Source organism: Syngnathus typhle, linkage group LG4 (assembly GCF_033458585.1).
Source record: "Syngnathus typhle isolate RoL2023-S1 ecotype Sweden linkage group LG4, RoL_Styp_1.0, whole genome shotgun sequence".
NCBI lineage: Eukaryota > Metazoa > Chordata > Actinopteri > Syngnathiformes > Syngnathidae > Syngnathus > Syngnathus typhle.
The window spans coordinates 14,610,620-14,632,586 of NC_083741.1; the positions used below are offsets into that span (position 1 = coordinate 14,610,620).

The 21,967-nt window shown below is 42.0% G+C and overlaps 1 protein-coding gene across 2 annotated transcripts in view; it reads left to right on the plus strand.

Annotated features, from left to right (window-relative positions):
* myo1ea (myosin IEa) overlaps positions 1–21,967 on the plus strand; it is a 32,232-nt gene that overhangs the window by 7,681 nt on the left and 2,584 nt on the right. The window contains exons 2-27 of one of the 2 annotated variants that reach the window (XM_061276271.1): positions 2,800–2,943; positions 3,690–3,779; positions 4,571–4,665; positions 7,235–7,322; positions 8,600–8,689; positions 9,376–9,507; positions 9,976–10,110; positions 10,215–10,347; positions 11,340–11,536; positions 11,811–11,891; positions 12,416–12,502; positions 12,601–12,684; positions 13,590–13,757; positions 14,632–14,717; positions 15,772–15,853; positions 15,998–16,104; positions 16,701–16,799; positions 17,637–17,781; positions 19,398–19,512; positions 19,601–19,770; positions 19,848–19,993; positions 20,218–20,364; positions 20,536–20,696; positions 20,779–20,859; positions 20,972–21,176; positions 21,681–21,716. In XM_061276271.1, the coding sequence (XP_061132255.1) occupies positions 2,800–2,943; positions 3,690–3,779; positions 4,571–4,665; positions 7,235–7,322; positions 8,600–8,689; positions 9,376–9,507; positions 9,976–10,110; positions 10,215–10,347; positions 11,340–11,536; positions 11,811–11,891; positions 12,416–12,502; positions 12,601–12,684; positions 13,590–13,757; positions 14,632–14,717; positions 15,772–15,853; positions 15,998–16,104; positions 16,701–16,799; positions 17,637–17,781; positions 19,398–19,512; positions 19,601–19,770; positions 19,848–19,993; positions 20,218–20,364; positions 20,536–20,696; positions 20,779–20,859; positions 20,972–21,176; positions 21,681–21,716 (3,104 nt within the window). The remainder of the gene's footprint in view (positions 1–2,799; positions 2,944–3,689; positions 3,780–4,570; positions 4,666–7,234; positions 7,323–8,599; positions 8,690–9,375; positions 9,508–9,975; positions 10,111–10,214; positions 10,348–11,339; positions 11,537–11,810; positions 11,892–12,415; positions 12,503–12,600; positions 12,685–13,589; positions 13,758–14,631; positions 14,718–15,771; positions 15,854–15,997; positions 16,105–16,700; positions 16,800–17,636; positions 17,782–19,397; positions 19,513–19,600; positions 19,771–19,847; positions 19,994–20,217; positions 20,365–20,535; positions 20,697–20,778; positions 20,860–20,971; positions 21,177–21,680; positions 21,717–21,967) is intronic. The other variant, XM_061276272.1, reaches the window with a different exon arrangement.

Consider the following 21,967-nt stretch of genomic DNA (forward strand, 5'->3'; position numbering starts at 1 on the left):
ACCATAAAACAAGTTTGAAACATTGGTTGGAAAGTGGCGTCCTTCTCAACTACTATCACACTTGAGCGCTATGACCTTTAACCCGCCGCAGCCTCAATCAAGGCACCTCCCAGGCATCTTGGTGTGTATGTGTCTGTATTTGTGCGTGCCGCCCTGTTTTCCCGGGCCAGCTCCTCCCTGCCCGCGACTGTTGATGTAAGACTAGTTTCTCAGTCGTCTTGCCTCATTAAACCAGCTCGAGTCAAAACACATGAAGCTATTCTCCCAACATTTGACATGCTCCTCCTACGTGCACAACTTGTTAGTTCACTCATCATGAATCTGCACTTTTTCATTCCAGACAGGTTAATTGTGGCACACTTGAGAGAGTTTTGTTTTCCCCCCTTCCACTGGATGGTTTTCCCATACATTCTGCAGTCAATTAGTGATATGAGGCATTTGTGGGAGCCAAAACATGCTTATGTAAAATGCTCAGCATAATTTAAAGCAATGCAGCACATTGTTGTCTTTTGTGTGCTAAGTCCATCAAGTGAGATCTTTTAACTCGCTCAAAATTGTGATTGGGTTTTTAGAAAAGGTGGGTGGGTGGGGTGAGTCCAATGTAGTGACGCCCCGTTATTCTCAAGGGAACGAGACCAAGCCTTGACATGACTAATGAAAATACATGCTTAGTTGACAACGCCAACACTAAAAATAGAATGGTTTTGTTCTGGCAAATAACAAAGTCCAGATTAAACCGTAATAAATTCATAAACTAGCACAATAAAGTATTGAACTTTGAAATGGTGGATCTGCTCCCATTCATCAGTTTCATCTGTTTCATTATTCAAAACCAGTTCTGCTTTCTCTTCAATGCGGTGCATAGAGTACTTTTCTACCTGTTTTTATGCCCTTTCTACAACAAGTAATTAGGTTGGAGAAATTGCCATTTTCATTTAAGTGTTGTGGTTGACTTGCTGGTTTTATTCCCCAGAGCGTTAAATCTGGCAAACGCTGACGCAGACAGTTTCTAAATGACGTTCTTGTCAGCTGAAATGACATTGACAGGGTGGCTCACCATGGCCGATCCTTTTTTTTTTTTGGTCCGTATATAAATTCCTGTCTTACTGTTCTTTACTTAGTTTGCGAATGAAACGCAGCCCAACATACCAAATAAATCACCCACATGCTTATAGATAGCCATAGTTAAAAATACATGTAGCTCAATATAAAACAAGTATTTTTTCGACTAAAGTACTCTGCTGACAAGTATAATCGGTTCAACAAGTTACTTTAAATGGAGTAAATGTAGCTTCTGCTGTGCTCTTGAGTGCAAAACTTGAATAGTCAAAGAAACGTGTTTGTCAAAACTCCCAGACAAATTGCACCTTTTGCTCCTTTGAGTCTGTAATCAACACCGTTTTTGCATCGTTCTCTCCCACTTCTAACCACACACTCACTGGCCCAACTTAAAAAAGCACAGTCCTAGCCCCGTGAACTTAACACCTAATACATACGTTTCCATTCCTACTGATGTGACATTGGTATGTTATCGTAGAAAGAAATACGTGTGCATTTACCTGGCCCCACCTATAAAAAGCAGTTGAACATGTTAATGGGTGTGATCTGAAGGATTAATTAGGCAGTAATTGGTTGTTGTACCAGAGAGGGAAAGTACCTGGGTTAGTCTGCAAAAGCTGTGAACATTTTCTTTCATCACACAGTGTGTAAAGTGGTTGATTTTCCTCTTGTAAAATCTAAATTCACCCTGGAAGATGTTAAAAACACACCAGTTCTCTCTATAACAAGTTAATGAGTGTCTGGCTTTCCACGAGATTTTAATACAGGCTATGGATTTATTTCAGACAGTGACTGTGGATTGTTTCGCTTCTTTTAGTACTTTTTGATATTATGAAAGCGACTCCCCTCACCATATGCTTTCCTACTTTGCTCTTGGGAGGAAGTCAAAGGTTAAATAGTGGATACTCATTCTCCGTTCCAGGCCACACTCTGTGATGTGACCTTCTTCCACAGGAGCCACACACTGAGTGACACAACACTGAGTCATAGTGCATGATGGATGATCTCACAGTCAGCCTATGCAAAAAAACAAGAGTCGCATGTTCGGATGTGGTGAGAAGTCTGATCCAAAAAGAAACACATTGCAACAATCACACAATGTGCAGATTTAGAATAAGTGTTCTTGTTTGTTTTGTCAGATGACCTCATGGCGTGTGTGTGCGTGTCTCTTTAGGGAAGATGCCACATGCCTCAAAGCCATACTTCTTTTTTATATTTTATTTATCCATCTTTTATACTGCGTGTGCTAGATAGAGCCTATTCCAGTTTTGTGTTTTTTTTTATAACATTTTTGTCATTTGCTTTTTTTAGATTTATTTATTTTAAGGTAATTACTGATCAAATATGTCTATACTGTTTTATAGACTGCATATATCTGTCAATATAGGCGATTTATTTATTATTTTAATTCCACTCAAGAAAATGTGAAGTGGTGTGCAAGAATGAACAGAAAATCATGATTCGATTTATAAATTGAAAAAAAATCTTCTTTTCAAACTTAAATGCACAAGTTCTTTCTGCATTTATAAAGTAATATCTTTTTAGTTTTGTGAGCTATATAAATTTATCTTATTGTGGTTGGACTCCACTGTATCATGTCAAGCAATTGTAGCTCATTCCAATTTGGTTACCTTATTTACTCATGACATGTCCTCATCTCATTTTAGGTCTACTAAAAAGTCAAATTCCCTGACTGTCTGGCCCATCTAACTATTTTTTTCCCTTTGTGTTTTATTTCAGGGGGGTCGGGGTCAGTTCGGGTACCACTGGCAGAGCCATAATATCAAACTGAGCGGAGTGGATGACATGGTGCTGCTCACCAAGATCAATGAGGACGCCATAGTGGACAACCTGAAGAGAAGATACATGGATGACTACATCTTTGTATCCTCACCTTACCAGTGGCGCCTCGCACCTCGGCGAGGAATTGCGAGCATCACTTCACCTTCGCTTTTCCCAGAATAGCCCGATTGTGCGTCATCCGCGGCAGTGAGTAACCTCGTTGTCGGAAGCTAACGCCCGCCCCTCCTGCGGTTAAGGGGGCACAGGTCAGCCTGCTACCACTGCCAGATGTTTGACTCACTTGCTCAAAGAAAGAAGATTTCACTGGGGTGCAAACTGACAAAACATCCAATGTGTTTTTTTGCTGATGTCAGACGTAATCCTTAAAAATAACCACCAAAAAAGTCCCCCGCCCCAAATATATGTTGAGTCACTTACATTGCATGAGAAGTGATTTTGCACAGCGCTCAAGGGTTTAGTGTTTTTGTAATCCAAGTACACGCACGATTTCGTGAATGACCAACTCATGAATGAAGAACGAAGAAGCCCTTTGAAAAAAAGTTCTTTCAGAAGGAGCCTTTTTATGGCAGTTCTCGGGGTTGTGAACTTTACTGGCAGCTTCAGGCCTGACATTCTTTTTAAATCGAGATGTTGGTCAACAAACTGTGCAGCCTACTTGCCTGCAGCGCTGCGAGTCGCTCATTCTAGGCCACCTACAATAGCACTCTTATTTGTCAACAACAGCATTTTGCTTTCAATGTAATGTACGCCAATCCCAGTGTGGTTAACTTTTTCTTTTTCGTTAGATTACACTGTTTTGTATGACCCTTAACCAACGTCCTTGTCAGACATACATTGGTCCTGTGCTGATCTCCATCAACCCCTTCAAGCAGATGCCTTATTTCGGGGAAAAAGAAGTGGAGATCTACCAAGGCGCGGTGAGTAGCTGAATTGAACCCGAATGCATCGTCTCGGGCTGTGTCACTGCTGTTTGCGCAGCTTTTAAGATGTTACCGTCTGCTGAACAAAGTTGCTGAAAAGAACTGGGTTGGATTCAGTGCGAGCGTTCCAGCTGGCGGGGGCAGATGTTGCCTGTCAGGAACTGGCCCTGATCACCGGGAAAGCTTGGCCGTGCCGTCATAGAACTGTGTGTTCGGCCAGCTGCACACTTTAAAGTCCCGGATACTGTAACAAATAGTCAATATTGTGCCGAGAAATGTACCGGTTGCTTTTAAAAATAAGAGATTGTATTTATAGTGACTAGAAAATAGCAACTACGGGAAAAACAAAGGATGCGATGCTTATCTGTACTGTTTAGTGCCAGTACATACTTGTACCGGATCACTGTTAATGTAAAACCCGACTTATGCTATCACATTACTCAGTTGTTTGTTTTATTGTTTTCATTCATTTTTTTTTTTTATCTAATTGGGTTGGACATGTATGTGTCACAACAATGGTGGGATTATCTTCCTCATTTTAGTTTGTATGTCACAAAAACATTGCATTTGAACAAGGAAGCGTGTGTAGATTTTTTTTATCCACTGCATGTGGAATTCAAGAATAGAAAGCGGAAGCAACAGTGCAATGCGTGTTTTGAATTATCTTTTGGATAGGAGCGGATATATGGCTGACAACATACGGAAATAATTTTTTTGTAAATTGATAGTCTAGTCTGAACAAATCTTTTGAAATGTTCTCCCCTTGTGATTTGTTTCCCTCCCATAAGGCCCAGTATGAGAACCCACCTCACATCTACGCTCTGGCAGACAACATGTACCGAAACATGATGATCGACCGAGAAAACCAGTGTGTCATCATTAGGTAAATAGAAAAAAAAATATGGCAAGAAGATATGAAGTGTTTGCTCCGAATGCTCACTCGTATTCAGGATGGGAAATCTGAGCTGATCTATTCTAACTGGAAAGCAGTCTAAAGGTGAATATGATTATAGATTAGGAGTGCGGAAGAACAAACCTAACAGGTTCCTCCACCGTCATTATTGGAGGCGACTTACGGGAAAAGATGCCTTTTTTCCCAAATATATAATTGTTTATTCTAGTTGACATGGGCTCAGCTGAAAGGAAATATGCAATGATGGCAGCGTCGTCGTTGCTTTCATTGTGGAACTATTATTAGTTTAAACGCAAAAGTAGATCTCTATTTGGACGAAGCCGACGAAACCCAACAACCATCCAATATATTTTTGCATTATCCATTGCTCAATATGCTGTAAAAACTTAAATGCGTTTGCATCATTTTAAAATTGCTTTTACAAACCTTCAGAAAAGTTACGTGCCATGAATGCTATTTCTATATCGCAAATCTTGCTAATTGCGGCAGTGGTCTGGAACTAAACCCTTGCAATGGGGCCCACATTGGGGGTAAAGTTTGTGCCGCTTGTGTGCATTTGTGCTTGAAATTGTCTACTTTTGATAGTAAACTTCTTCCCATAGTTCTCCCATCGCTCCCTTGGTCGCACAACTCTTTTCGCTCTCAATTTGCCTTCTATTGCTCTTCTCTATTTAAACTGGAGAGAGACAGATGGCATTGTGGGTTCTGTTTGAGGGGTCTTGCTTAGTCTTTTTCTGGCCTCTGTTGTGAGGTGCTGGCTCATGTGTTCTACGTGGACGGTGGTTTTTGAAGCGTCAAGTACCTTGAGATAACTTCTGCTGTGATTTGGCACTGTGTAATCGACATCACTTGACAAACAACAGAAAGTGCACCTCCGTGATTTTTGACTCCTTCTTTGAAAAAAAAAAAAAAAAAAAAGCTGTTTTCTAGGCCACGTTACGCAGCAGTGTGTTGTTTCTGGAGCGAGTCGTGCTGAGAGGAGTGATGTGTCATGATGGGGCCTTTTATCCTATGGTGCAGTCGCCTGAGCGCCGCGGTTCCTATAGTGCTTACCTCATGATGAATGGATCCTGCTTCAGCACTTTAAGCCTGTTGTGTTTGCCCAGCGAGCACTTGCTCAGTCACTCGCTTTCCCAACATAAAAGCACCCAATTGGATGATGCGATTGACTAAATCAGCAAACAAATGCGTGGAAGTGGTGTCATGATGAGGCAAACAAAGGCTGCCGCCAACTGCTGGCCAGGCAGTGTGGTCAGCACTGGCAAGTGTTTCTAATTTTCATTATTTACTTGGAGAATGACCAATATAAGCAGTGATGGGGCGTGAGAAAGTGCACATAATACCACATTGCATTCTACGCGTACCTAACGGCATGATCGCTTTGGGTCTCTTTCATTGCCTTTCTTTAGTTAATGAATCCTTGCAGATGTCTTGACCCCCCCCTCACTGAAGCTTGATACTGATATACCCCAAATAAACAACACATTTCAATAGGGAGGCCCAAAATGTGCACTGGCGTGCAGAAGTGTGATAACTTCTACTGTACAGTGAGGACTCGGAGGCCCCAACAGAGCTGAGGTGCCGGACTGTGGGGGAGGGTTAATAGACAACTGGCTCCCATGACTTCCTCTGGCCGCCGCTAACAGGCTGCAGCTGTTTCTAACACAGCATTTAGCAAGGCAACGCTACTTTAAGGCGATGGAGAAAAAAAAACATATAAAAACATGACTCCACAGCCTTTCGCTGCCAAACCGCATGCGTCCAAATAAGTATGACCCAAAAGTCAAGAAGGGAACGTAGAGTGTAGGGTGTGGGAATAGGGATGAAGGCAAGTGTGTCCCAGCAGGATTTACATGCTGTCACCGATAATATTTATTTAGTTTATGAACACCGTAACATTTGAGAGAACAAACAAATTTCATAACTATTCTCTTAGCTGGCCAGATTCCTGTCGTGCGTGTACTTGGTCAGTCAGATTTTTATCACCAACTTTCGGTCGCTAGAGGTGAATATATATCAACAACACGGTCAGCATCTTCAAAATATACTCGCTTTGTCCTGGCTTTCTTTTCAGAGCGTCACCTTTTTACACAACTGTCAAAAAGTACTAAACAGAAAGAAATGTGACTAAAATGCCATTAAAAAAGCCTTTATTGTCACGTTCTACTGTGCAGATGTAGCAAAATTGATGTTGTGAAAACAAAAGACAACCAATGATAAAATAATAGTATATTAATATTTTGCAACTTCCCGTCATTAAAGTAGACTAACAATTTATGACTGTGAATGTTCTCTAGCACAAAACAGGAACTAAATGCCCAAAACCACAAAGAATCCAGAACTGGGAAAACAATTACGCTGAAAAAGAGGACACGCACAAGTTATATTGGTAAAACAATAACTGTGTGAACTGCACAACTTTTCATCATATTATTTAGTGTATTCGTTAAAGATAACAGAAAGCACAAAAACAGAACTTTTCCTTAGTGCCTAAGTTAAAGATAATAAGACAAAACATGTTGCATTTTGTCTCTTTCAGTGGTGAGAGTGGAGCCGGCAAGACTGTGGCGGCCAAATACATCATGGGATACATCTCCAGAGTGTCAGGAGGTGGACCAAGGGTGCAGGTGAGACCTTCTTCAATCATGTCAAAAACATTTTCGCAATCCTTTTTTGTACTTGAATCCACAATTACTGGTCGATTTGTGGTGAAGGAAATCAAAGTGACTCGCTTTGACATACCGGTATTCTCTCTCCAGCTATCTGTCATCTCCTGAAATAAGCACATGTCTTGTTTCTAAGTTTGATAAATATCTAAATGTGACAAGGAAATACCTGCTATGCAACTACAGTTGAATTACATATTTTGCATTCACTTCGGTGCCAACCCCCCCACACAGAAACAAATCGGAAAACATTTTTAGGCTGTTCAAGACGTTATTACTCAGAACTTCGTGACTGATCAGTTGTCCTGGTTTCCATTTAGCCAAACAGTACAGTTCAATTCAGTTCACCACGAAATTCTGGAACAGCAAAACCCAAAGTGGCTCGTGTTTCCAATGCTTGTCGGCCGGGCGTGATAGTGATAGCTGCAGAGAGTAGTGTGACATAATAGTGGTGTGGCCAACATGTATAAAATACCTTAAAGTAGTAGTGGTTAGTAGAATAATACTTGAGTAAAAGTCTTAAAGCATATGACATTATATGCATATAAGTCTCAAAATTAGTTTTCTGGTATTCAATGTACTCAAGTATTTGAAGTAAAGCTATTTTAATAAATGAGTGGTTAGTCTTTTTTATTGAGAGTGGTTCTTTAGAGTTTCATCCACATTTTCCACATACACCAATATAGCGATTCTCGAAACAGTCTATGAATAATCTGCGATATCTAAAAATAGCAACAATGTGTCCTATGATATTAGCTAAGAGAAAAGTACAGCGTTAATGTAGCCAGTATTTCAACGCCTTCTAAGAGAATAACAAATGCTGAAACAGTGAACAGGTAGATGATTTAAGCAAGCACTTGAAAATCTTGTACTGCATTTTAGCTCCATCCTGAAATGTCACCAGCAAACCCAATATCACGATCTTTTAACAGAGTAGTATAATTCATTCCAGTCTGCATAAAATGACTGGAAGTCTGTAATTTCAATCCGATGAAAGTACGCAAAGGAAAGATGTCCTCCAGACAGTGCGTGTTTGTACAATAAGAGTGTGCGAGTGGAAAGTTCCAGAATCACACTCACTAGTGAGGGTGTGAAGAATGTGATGTCTTTACCAAATACACTCTACGGTACGTGTTTGTGTGTGTGTGTGTGTGTGTGTGTGTGTGTGTGTGTGTGTGTGTGTGTGTGTGTGAGTGTGAAATGTCGTTCATTGTGCATGTCCCTGTGTGTCGTTGCAGCACGTCAAAGACATCATCCTGCAATCCAACCCACTGCTGGAGGCCTTTGGGAACGCCAAGACAGTTAGGAACAACAACTCCAGTAGATTTGTAAGACCTCCCAATACCTCACACCATAAGCAAAGTCATACAGACGTACACATAGAGAGGCAGTTAGCTCATCCAACTGGTAACCTCCAGAGCTTTCTGTTTGCAAAAACTTCCAACCGTTATATATATGATGGTTAGCTTCTTAAAATGAAAGCCAACCATTCCAACGAAATGGTCTTGCGGTTTACTTGGCACAAAACTGTTTTGCAAGGTGGGGGACCGTTTTCCTATTGGGACCATTTGAGTCGTCTATACTAAATTTATATGATGCAAAAATTGAACACATGTTTATTCTATATCATGAGTGTGTGGGTTCCTCTTGGGTTCTATTTGTCTTTAGAATTGCCTGTCGGGCTAGATCAAATGCTCTGTATATGGATGGCCCACAGATTGTAGGTCCCACATCCCTGCTGTTTTGTTTTGGGAAGAATCTCTTCATTTTGGCTCCATCAGCCTTAAATAACTGCTTTTGAGATCGTCGTGTCTTTGGATGAATAATGTGTCTATTCGGTGTCGGGCTACTGCTCTCAGTTTGAGTGCGCCTGGAAAAGACATCACGTTGCACGCCCGTCTGGTGAAAGAAAGAGAAAATGCAGTCAAACCCTCACACACAGGAGCACGTCAGAGCCCACAGCTCCTGTTTGTGAGCCTACTCCACTGGTCAAAATGTCTCTCTGGTCCATCAGGGGAAATACTTCGAGATCCAGTTCAGCAATGGCGGCGAGCCAGACGGAGGGAAAATCTCCAACTTCCTTCTGGAGAAGTCACGTGTCGTCATGAGGAATCCTGGCGAGAGGAGTTTCCATATATTCTATCAGGTGGGGGCTACTTGTGACCTGTGCAGCAATGAGAAAATGGTTGGCTCACCAACACAGTCTGTGAGGGGAAATCAGGATATGGACTCGAGGATTGGGCTGCAATCTCATAATTGTTCATGTATCAAACGGGGAGCTGGCTCGAGCCTTGACTTGACCCACTTTTAAACGCTTCTACGGTGAACTAGAACAGATCGGGAGCCATTAGGCCCTCTTAGTTTTAGTGAATAATACCTATTGATCTGGATTAATGGACAGAAATGTTCCCAAATGCACTCCAACATTTTCCCAAAAGTGATAATAGCACTAAATGACAATCCAACTCCTTAATTCCTTCTGTTTTCACTTCCCGTAAGTGCAATGGTAAATGATGAACCATCTGGCTCCTTGAAAATGTGTTTTAACTCATGTATCTCGAATCTGATGGATGCGAACCAGCACAGCATTTTATGTCATCATGTCTGTGTACAGTTGATAGAAGGTGCGGGCGAAGACCAGAAGAACAGCCTTGGAATCACAAGTTTGGATTACTACACTTACCTCAACCAGTCTGGTTCTTACAAAGTGGACGACATTAATGACAAAAATGACTTCCAGGAGACCATGGTAATGTACTACAGCATCCACTCAACGCATACTTCTCTGTCTCAGTGAGTGCCTCCACAGAGGCCTTCAAGTTTATCGTCATTGTTGGCTCTTGGTGTTGCTAGCATGCCATGAAGGTGATCGGCATCTCGGATCAGGACCGTGCCATGGTGCTTCAGATTGTGGCTGGCGTCCTGCACGTGGGCAACATCACCTTCAAGGAGGCAGGCAACTATGCTGCTGTGGAGAGTGAAGAGTGTAAGTGGGCACTTTTTCAAGAGATCCCATTTTGAAGGCGTGGACAGCAGAAGGCTGAAAAAGTGCTTAGACACCAGGGCGAGTTGTATAAATCATTTGTGACACCAGTCCTGGAACATTTCTGACATTCCTCAGCGAACTAAAATAGCTCTCCATTTACGCATCAAATACTGGGAGTGGCTGCAAATGGATTAATTTAGCATGTGGAATATGATTGATCGAAATTGATGAATGTTCTGTCTACGTCTATCTCCTTTGTGTCTATTCGTCTGTTTGGCTGTTGGTCTGCATTTGTACTCGTTGCGCATGTCTCTGTCCACTTAACTGCCCATTTGTCTTCTTCTCTGTCTTCTGAACTTAGCTCGCCTGTTATGTGTGCTTTTCTTACTGTCTATCTGTCCACTTGTTGTCAGTCTATCCATCAATGCGTTTGTCTGCCAGCTGCCACTTTGTTTCACCAAAAGCTCCCATGGTGCAACCTGATGTACAATGGCCACCAATACAAAAGGTGACTTTTGCACCCGCTCCAAGCCAAAAGGAGAACTAGTGCAGTGGCATGACACATTCCCAGACACAGTCCATGTGCAGACTTGAGGGCCATTTCCTTTTAAGGGAAGTGAGTCACGTTATTAAGTCAGGGAGGGTCCCTCAGGGGACAGAATTAACGCCAAGTTGGGGAAAATGCGCTTGGCCTTTTTTAAGCAGCTTGTATTCAGTAGTCCTTTTTCCTGACGTGTGTTTCAATTGCGTAAGACTAAAATGCCACAGTTTGCTAAATTTGAACACACTGATGTCATTCCTGGATACATTTCTGTTTGGACTTAAAACTTTATCTTCGCTTGATAAGAGTGAATGCAGCACAGAATGTGAATGGAACAGTCACACCATTGTAACCGCTGCCTACAGTTTGGGCACGTTTACGCCTTTTACAATTTCCTTTCACTAATTTCCCAAGTATGTGTTTTTAATTGTCTTTTCCTTTTCCCTTACAGTTCTAGCCTTCCCTGCCTTCTTGCTGGGTATTGACCAGAATCGCCTGAAGGAGAAACTGACCAGCCGCAAGATGGACAGCAAATGGGGCAGCACCAAGGAGTCCATTGACGTGACCTTGAACGTGGAGCAGGCGTGTTACACACGTGACGCTCTCTCCAAAGCATTGCACTCGCGTGTGTTTGACTTCCTAGTTGAGGTACCTGTCACTCGTTGCACTCCTACACCATTAGAATGAGCGCAAAATCATACATACATATATTCAGACCCTTCAATTGATTCCCGATTTTATTTGCACTTTTAATTATTTTCCTTCTGTTTGTTGTTTGAGTTCTTAGTTTGGTCACTGTGAACAGTGTAATATCTCAGAAGAGAAGCTACTGTAAATGAAGTTGAATCCGTCTGTCTTGCTGTCTTAAATGCATTCAAATATCTTCCCAAAATGTAATTCACTACCTTTCCTTTTCCTTCAGTCCATCAATAAAGCCATGGTAAAGGATCACCAGGAGTTGAATGTCGGCGTTTTGGACATTTACGGATTTGAGATTTTCCAAGTGAGTGTTTGACAAGATGTCACAGAGTAAGCATTAAATCAACAGGTCTTAAGGTTGAACATATAAACAGATTACACACACAGGATAAGACCTCTCTGGGTCTCCATCTCTTGATTGAAAGAGCAGATGCTAACCTGTACAATTAATCTGATTATGTGTTTGTTTAGTTGCTTTTATTAGATCGTTGTTGCTTTTCTATGGATTGCTAATAAGGCGTCAACGTTACGGTCTGCGAATTGAATCAAATTCCATAGTTTCAAGGCTTTCTTTGCACGGTCCAAAAAGGTAATCAAGACAGGAAGACGCAGACGAGTAACACATAAGGCTCGGGCCGAAGGTCCATTGTATGTGCCGTGAATTACATGATGTGGCCTTTCCTCTTGATAGCAGGCAGCTTGCTTAAAGCTCCCACCCCAAACAAAGCCCATTGAGCTCAGAGGATATCCGTCCTCAGCAGAAGACAAAGCTCGCTTAGCATGTTTGCCTTTTATTAACCATGCATTGTCCCCTCCCCCTTGTTTTAGAAAAATGGCTTTGAGCAGTTCTGCATCAACTTTGTGAATGAAAAGCTGCAGCAGATTTTCATTGAGCTGACACTAAAGGCTGAACAGGTGATGTTCCTCAACATCATTTTTACATTTCTTTTTTTTATCATTTCCATCCTCAATTGGGTGGTTCATTATATTCTGCCTCTCTTCTGTGTTTATAGGAGGAGTATGTTCAGGAGGGCATCAAGTGGAGTCCTATTGAGTACTTTAATAACAAGATCGTCTGCGACCTCATCGAGAGCAAAGTAAATACAATTACGGTTACTGTACATGCATCCAGGTTAAACGTACACGTCAATATAATGTTTCTTTTTCTGCAATGTGAAAAGTAGGATTGCGATCTTTCAACTCGTAGCTTAGTGTGTGATTAAGAGTGATTAAAATGAGATTCATCAGTCCCGCTGAGATGTCTAAGAGCTTTAAAACAAGCTGCTAGTGTCTGAGAGGAGGCATACAGTAGCTCCGTATCAGCGCCTTATGCTTCGGCTGCACGTTCACAAGCGTCTACTTGTGTGAGTGTCAAACGGGGCAACACTGTTGACTTGTGTGTGTCCACTGGACCCCCACGCTGCTCCACACACTGTCACATTTATACCATAGCTTTTACAAGTCATCTCTATGACCATATCATCCTAACCATTATACTATTGAGGGGCTGTTTATCATCAATCCCTGAATGCCCTTTAGATTCATCCGTCTTTTTCTTTGTGTTTTCCTAGCATGTTTGGATGAATCAATAAGTAGGTCCATAACACATAAAGGGACATTACCAAATTGCAAATCTGTCTCCACCAGCCAGTACTGGGGCACAAAACCGGAAAATCATTCACTGTTACATTCACACGTATGGATGGTTTAAAACTGAAAACAGAAAAAAAGAATATAAAATTCTTTACTTTTTGCTCGTCATCATTTTTATTTCTGCTTTTATTTGCACAAAGGAAATCTGTAAACTACAAATCTAGATAACCTTTAATGGGTCTCTTCCATTCATGCATTTTAATATAAGACAGGCTTACTGGAAGAACTTTCTTAGCGGAGGTCAAACAAGAAAAAATACCTAGTACCAGATGGAAGATATAATCAAGATAAAATGAAAATGTAATAATGGTGAATGACTGTCTTTTGTTTTCCCCCCTTGACTTCCCAGAATCCTCCTGGCATTATGAGCATCCTGGACGACGTGTGTGCCACTATGCATGCGGTCGGCGAGGGGGCGGACCAGACTATGCTGCAGAAGCTCCGCATGCAGATCAACACTCACGAGCACTTCAACAGCTGGAACCAAGGCTTCATTATTCACCACTACGCCGGCAAGGTCTGTCCGCTCTCTATAAACATGAACACGCACATTAGGTACACGTGCAAAATTTGTTTTAATTCAACTCAGATTAGATGAACATTCAGAGGTGAACTTGTAATAATTGCGCAATGGCCTGTCTGGAACAGATTCATGGCATTTCCATACATTTGAATGGGGAAAGACGATTTTAGATGGAAATGTTTTGATTGTGGTCACAGAATGAATTGTTAGAAGGTTTTATGCTTAAGGTCAGTTCTCCTTCATAAATCTGTGACCATAAAGTTACTCCACCTTGTTTTTGGTGGTGTGCAGCATTATTAAATTGTTATTTCAGTGTGGGATTTGCTGCTGCTTCCTATAAATATATCTTCTAATCCTGGTGGTTCGAGTTCTGGTGATGATGTCATCCTCTTTTTTGGGGGGTTTAAACCAACATTTCTGTTGCATGTCTGCTTTGTCCATTTATATAGGTTCAGCACACCTGTTACGCAACAGCGTGACACCTGATCCTCAACCGTACTTATTTTTTAAATATTTTCTTTCATTTTGGGCTCTGGCGGTCACCGTCCTCCTCCAGATGTTCAGTGGCCTCGGCCTGCCACACATGCCACATGCTTAATGAGCCATGCCATAATAACTTGAGGGGCTCCCATCACCAGATATTCCTCCATTATCAGGCTACGGCAGCGGAGGGATAATATTGCTCAATTTATGCTCTGTTTTTAATACCAGAACACCTGTGAGGCATAAACTCATTTTTCCCCCAATCTCATAAAATATAATCCATCGATTTTAGTCCTATTATTTTCCCACATGTGCAATTTTCATCCCGTTCAAGGTTTAAACAGTGGAGCCTAACCTTCCATAATGGCGCTCTGCTCCTTTCCAGGTGTCCTACGACGCAGAAGGATTTTGTGAAAGGAACCGAGACGTTCTTTTCAGTGACCTCATTGAGTTGATGCAGAGCAGTCAAATGTGAGTCATTTCTGTTTCAATGCAGCCACCTGAGATCACACTAGATGCTTTTTTGTTCATTGGTGGGAGGGATTATCCCTTTTGTGCATTAGTTACTTGTGTCTAAAGTTTATCATTTGTTCAACCTGGAATTTTAATGATAAATCTTTTTCCATTAAGGCAGCACAGAGGCATAGCAGTTAGGATTTGAAGTTTTCTTATGTTTTTTCATTCGCAGTTTACAGCACAATGTTATTTTTGGGGATTAAATGGATGTAACATTAAATAGTGGTCGATTTTGGAGGGCTGCAGTGTTTTAAATTACATTACAATTCGTTTCTATGGGGAACAGGGATTTGACACATGAGCAAAATGAAAGTCAAGGTACAATTGCCGTACATGCAATAAAAACACGTGGCCGTCATAAAGGAAGTTCAGGAAGGAAGGCAACCGCCTCATTCTTGAGCGTAGCAGGTTAAAAGAGAAGAAAGAAATGACCGATGTCCAGCTGCGCGTTCGTACACCCAACCTGCGGGCCTTTGTTCTCCGGCCATCCAGCTTCGAGGCCCACGCTCAAATCTAAATAAACCTAGATAGAAAACAAAATGGGCGAAGAATTACGACAGGGGAAAGGTTGATAAAATGTGTACGTGTGTAAATTGTAGAGTCGCTTAGTGCATTTTTTTTTTTCAAAATAAGAACAAAAGGAGGCAAAAACCTGTGAATTATAGTTACGCTCAGCTCAATTGCATTATTGCCAAGTCGGTTTTTAATGTTTTTGTAAGACAAGAAAAAAATACACAATAAAGAAGTGTTCAATTACCTCGGTTCAGTCTTTGCAGCACATGTGCATTTCCACTTTCTCAGGCAGATTTTCTTCCTGTCAGTGTAAAACGAATCATTTCCCAGTTTAACTAGCTACACTTGTGACCTTGTGTGGGCTTGAAATGTAAATTGTTGACGTTTGGCAAAAGCCTTTGGGTTGATGAATCATTAACTGCATTTTTGTTTTGGGTTGCCGAGGGATGATGGGTGATGATGATAAGCGACTCTGATCACCTTTGTCCTCCAACAGAGCTTTCTTCAGAGCTCTCTTCCCTGAAAACCTCAATGCGGAGAAGAAGGGTCGACCCACTACTGCAGGCAGTAAAATAAAGGTCAGATAAAACACACACATCATTTTATGTGGCCCTCGTAATGCAAAATCTGTCCCCAAACTGAGAAATTGCTTCACTTTTAATAACATTGAGATATTGCAAGCATTTGACATGCTAATAATCTTGTTGTTTTCAACCACCTAGAAACAAGCCAATGACCTGGTGGGCACATTAATGAAATGTACTCCCCATTACATCCGCTGTATCAAACCCAACGAGACCAAGAAACCCAGAGACTGGGAAGAGGGCCGGTAAGCGAGCGAGTCATTGTGACCTCTTTCCTCATCACCTTCCTGCCTCCTCCATCCATTTTTTTTCTTTAACTCTCCATCTCAGGCCATTTTACAATGCGTACGTTCCCCTTCTTTATCGCGTTCTTTCAGTTTCCCGCTCAAAGGGCTGAGAAGTACTTGCATTGTATTGTTCACAGTCTATGTACTTCCTGTTGAGTCGGACCCATTAATTAGCACCGGAACCGATGTTTTGACGGGAAGTCTGAGTGTACGTAGTAGATAGTTGGGAGTCACATGTTATGGAAAAGGTTGAGAAATTTGTGTCCCTTCTTTAAGTATTCGGCCCAATTATAACAGGGAACAATCAGATGGCAGTACTGTTAAAAAAAAAAGAAAGCTTCCTGTGTGGCAGTCGACATCTGCTGTAAAAAACCTATTATTGCCACCTACAGGACTCTCCCAGCATCAGTCATATGGACAAGGGATAAGTTGAAAACCGTGTTTGTTGGGCTGTTAAAAATAAAAGTTTTTTGCTTAAAACCAAAGTCAAATAAGTCGTACTAATAATGATAAGTCAGCTGTCATTTTGTTGATGCATATGTTTTTGTGTTTAGTGTGAAGCATCAAGTGGAATATCTGGGCCTGAAGGAAAACATTAGGGTGAGGCGTGCTGGCTACGCCTACCGCCGCGTCTTCAGGAAGTTCCTCAACAGGTAACGCAACCTCCAACATGAAAAGTCTGTAACTTTGCCAGAAGCAGCAATTAAAGGATTTGAAAGAACCGATTTTGGATTCTTAGGAATTTTCCAATCAGGCTTGTAGGTCAATTAGTCGGAAAATTTTATATTTGTTTTTGTATCTATTTTTAAATTAGCGAAATCATGGAGATTTATGTAACAGTCAGATAAAAGATGATAAGCATTAATGAGGTGCAAGTTGGAACTATTTGACATTTGGCTCTAATCACGGCGGCCAGCATGAATCCTATCTTAATTAAAGTAGATGACACACAATCTCTAACTCGCGTGTTCAAAGGCTTTCTGAATGCCAGATACAATATACAAGCGGGGTATTTTGGGTGTTTGCAATTACTGTTCAGTATTTTAGCATAATAGAGAGCGCAATGAGCAGAACCATCAACCTTCATTCAGTGTCATTAGTGAAAGAGATGTTTAAATGTGTTCCAAGAGGTCTTCAAAGAAAGTCTCGGCTTAGTGAAATCTGCAAATACTTTGCTCTAAAGTATACACAGGAGCAGCTATTAAAACAATATATGCAATTTAAGCATGTTTTGACATTCTCAGCCTTAAGTTTGAATTTCTTGCATGTCTTTTGCATGAAAAATCTTCTCAGTAGCGACATGTCATAATCAACAATATTTAAAGAATGACTAAATGAGGCTGTATCCACCATGGAAGAGAGACATAATCTAGCTCAGGAACGACCTGACATCTTCCTGGTGTCACCACAGACCTTTAGACTGGGACATAAGCACAACTCCGAGTGAATCATGACACTCCTCAGTGAGATTTGCCAATTTTTTTTTGCAGGTATGCCATCCTAACCAGAGAGTCGTGGCCATCATGGCAAGGCGATGAGAAACAAGGCGTCCTCCACCTCATGCGCTCCGTCAACATGGACCAGGATCAGTTCCAGCTGGGCCAGACCAAGGTGTTCGTCAAAGCCCCCGAGTCGGTAGGTTTTTGCCTCTGAGCATAAACTTGTTGTGGTTGCTATCGTTCCACCAAGTCATACACATTGTATATGTTTTATTTAAGTGTAGGGTGTAGAGCCCTGATGCTTTTGGCCTACTGGATAAAGCCCACTATTCATTTTGCCTCACTGGTAACATGTAGTTGACCGAATCGTGTGCTAAATTTGTCCTACAAGTGCAAATTTGTGATGCAGGAGTGGAATGAATGTGACAAGTAGTGACATGGTTGGTTGTTCTACTAGTGAAGCCAAAGAAACATACTCGTACATGAAGGGTAATGGAATAAATGCCAGATTTCCATAGGCGTCAGTATCCCAAATCGACGTAGGGGAGGAGACGCCACCCGAGCCGTCGCCCCGCGTCAGTATTGACTCAACAAAGTACGCAGTGTGGTTGCAGAGTTGACACAACATCCAATAGGCTCGACATTTTTTTTTTCCACCCTGTCCATTTTTTATGAAAGCGCCGCTTGTGTCGTGTCTGTGCTCGTGCTTGTTGAGATTTGTATACATCACACGCACGCACGTGTAGAAATGAATGCACAGGCAACTTAGTCTTAATTCATCTTCACAGCTGATACTGAATGTTACTTATTCACCAGTAGCCCCCCCCCCCCCCCCCGCCTCACGCTCAAAGTCCACGTCACCGAGGTGCGCTTATGAAAGTCAAATATGACACAGAATGAAAGCAGCTGACAGGCTTCTCAAAACAAACCTTTCTCTGCGATAAGACAGGCTGGCTAATTATGTTTCGGACTGAAGTGGGGTTTTTTTTTCTGTTGTTGGTCGAAACAAGTGAAGATTGTTTGCTGCTATACCAGATGGCCGCAAAGACCTAAAGTGGTGATTGATGATCTGGCGAGAGCTGTCATTCATATTATTAAGCCAAATATGGACACCCTGGCTGGAGTGATATTTTGTGCTGAATGGTGTGAAATGACATGGGAAAGTGGAAAAGACAAAATGTTCTTAATATAATACAGTACAAGTATTTTTATGTACAATTAATTTGAAACGCTGCTCTACTAAGTTCACAGAACAAGAGTTTTGAAAATGACTTGCACGCTGCGGCATCTGTTCTCATGTTTTTGTTTGATCACTTGTTTCTGTACTGTCATAATGAGCCATAATTGTGCTTTTTGCAAAAGTTTTAAACAGCAAATATTATTTGAAAATGCGGAATCAGCAGTTAGAGAAACAAATTTAGAATAATCAGCAGAGCTTTTCTTTGACCACAGTGGCACCTGCTGGCCAACGTGTAATTCATGTAAACTTAGATGACCCAGAATAGGAAAATAGTACTGTATAAAACAGGCTATCTGTTATTTTTCTGCATTGTTAACAAATATTGTTGCAGGTGTGTCTTAGCTTTTTATTCGATTATTACATAATACCTCAATCAAAAGTGAGCCATTATTTGTAGTAAATCCACTCTTTTCTGACTATTTATGTTAAATTGGATAATTTCTCGCAGCACACCTGAAGAATTCTCTCGGCAAAAAGACGCACAAAACGGACGTCTTTTTGGTGTCTATGTATTTTAGTCCATTTGCGGGGTTTGCGATTGATTTTGAAGTGATCCTGCCCTCTTTGGACAGCTCTTTCTGCTTGAGGAGACCAGGGAGCGCAAGTTTGATGGCTATGCCAGAACCATCCAAAAAGCCTGGCGGAAATACGCAGCCCGCAAGAAGTACGTCCAGATGCGAGAGGAAGGTACGTCAATTGTCCCATCCAAGCCCAGTGTGCATATTGCGCTTTGCCCAACAATGTTTTTGTGTTGTGTTTTTGCATGTGTGTATAGCATCTGACCTCCTGCTGAATCACAAGGAAAGGCGACGACACAGCATCAACAGAAACTTTGTGGGAGACTATCTGGGCATGGAAGACAGGCCGGAGCTACGGCAGTTTTTGGCCAAGAGGGAGAAGATCGACTTTGCTGACAAAGTCACCAAATATGATCGCCGATTCAAGGTGGGTTTGAACCTCGGTTCTTTTTGATATCTTTACAGATTGATTTTCTACTCGTGAATTCTATTTCCTGTGCTCAGCCAATCAAGAGGGACTTGATCCTGACGCCGAGGTCGGTGTACCTCATAGGAAGAGAAAAAGTGAAACAGGGGCCGGAGAAAGGACAAGTGACCGAGGTGCTCAAGCGAAACATTGCCGTGGAGAGGATCTTGGGTGTGTCTATGAGGTACTAACTCGTTCCAATGGAGTATTATTTTCATATTCCTTAGATCCAGTTTAAGATTCTTGTGCTAGTACGCTCTTGGTCCTCACTAGTAAGTTAACTCATGTGAAGTCCATGCAAATGTGGAAGCGCGTCCTACTATTACTCTGATGTAATACTATTAACATGACGACAATATTTAGAGTTTGTAAGCCCCAAAATATAAAAAAAAAAATGTCCTCCCCCAGCACCCTGCAGGATGACTTCATGATTCTGCACGAGCAGGAGTACGACAGTTTGCTGGAGTGTGTTTTCAAAACGGAGTTCCTCAGCTTACTTGCCCGTAGGTTTGAGGAGAAAACCCAGAGGGCTCTACCAATCAAGTTTAGTAACACGTAAGGACACATACTCACAAACTTAATAAAAATCCTGATGGATAGAGAATAACACATGCCTCCCCAAGAATGACTGTCCAGCTAATATTTGGGAAAATGTAGATTTGCGAATGCCAAATCATGACTATGTGGGGGTTCGGTGTAATTTCTAACTTTTTCATTGCCCGTTAGACTGACATTGAAGCTGAAGAAGGAGAACTGGGGCATCATAAGCGGCGGAGCTGGCTCCCGACAGGTCACCTTTGTCCAGGGTCAGGGGGACATGGCCGCACTCAAGCCTTCCAGCAAAAACCTGCAGGTCAGCATCGGGCCGGGACTTCCTCGGAACACACGTGAGTAGAGAGAGCCGCCATGGAGTGAAAATGAGCCCTCATGATGTGCACAAAACTCACTTGCATCACCTTCCTTTTTCAGGTCCCTCCAGGCCCAGCAACACTCAAAGACGCTCTCGAACACATCAGAACACGCCGTCGCGGGCCGCACCGGGTCCCCCAGGTGCTGCGCGCTCACACTGCCAATTCTCCAAAATAGGAGTTCTCAACTTTTTGAGTTCAGAAGAGAACGTTTTTAGTCAGGCCGTAATTTTTTTCCGCTCTCCCCCTGGCAGTTGCTCACCAGAACGGCGGCCTGAAGAACACCAATCACATGGCCAATATGCGGAACTCGATATATCAGCAGCGCCAGGGCGAACCCGTGCGACCTCACCTCCCCAGCAACCTCAGTCAGCCTAGGGAGAGGGGCAGCGTACGACCGCAACCTGGACCTGGACCCAATCTGGACTTTCTCAGGGTTCCTGATCAAGGAGCTGCAGGGTGAGGAATCTCACATTCATGCGCAACGAAACAGTCATGGTCACATTAGTGTTGTGGTCGCCTACCATATACGCACATGTGAGGAGTGATGAAGGTGTTTTTTTAAACCACGTATGATTGTGCGCAAACACACTTGGGTCATTGCAGAATTGAAGGACGATTTAGGCCACGGGTGGGCAATGAAAATGCTGGAGATTTGACAATCCAAACTCAACCACAAAGGTTATGAACCAGACAATCTTTTCCCCCCAGTACAAAAGGTTATTTTTCATCAAAACAGCATAAAACTGCTGAACAAGAAACCAATACTGGTCATTCGGTGCTGTTAGGCCCCGCCCCGCCTCTGGTGCTCTAAAGGGATAGAAATAAAAACGTCCTTCCATTGTGGAATGACCCATACACCTAGTAAAAGCATGACGCCATCCAGGGTAATAATGTCGGTCATGCGCACACACACGTGTGTCTCTAATTTAACATAATTTGGATAATGTACTCTTTTTGTAGTCATGGAGTCAGTGGAGCAGCTTCAAATGGAAGAATGTGAGTGTTTGCTGTGTTTTGGGTGGTGGTTAGAGCATAGTAGAAAAGGTTTCTTAATTACAGATGTCTTTTACTCCACTGCGACGCCTTGATTTGAGAAACAAACATCCCATAATAGGAAAAAGCACTTTGCTATCAAGCTACCTGAGGTTTATGCTTGTATTTTTGTGAGTGTGTGCTGTCACATCTTACACTAAATTGTTGATTTATTCTAACCGTAAGATTTGGGATTACAATACCATTTTATAGTA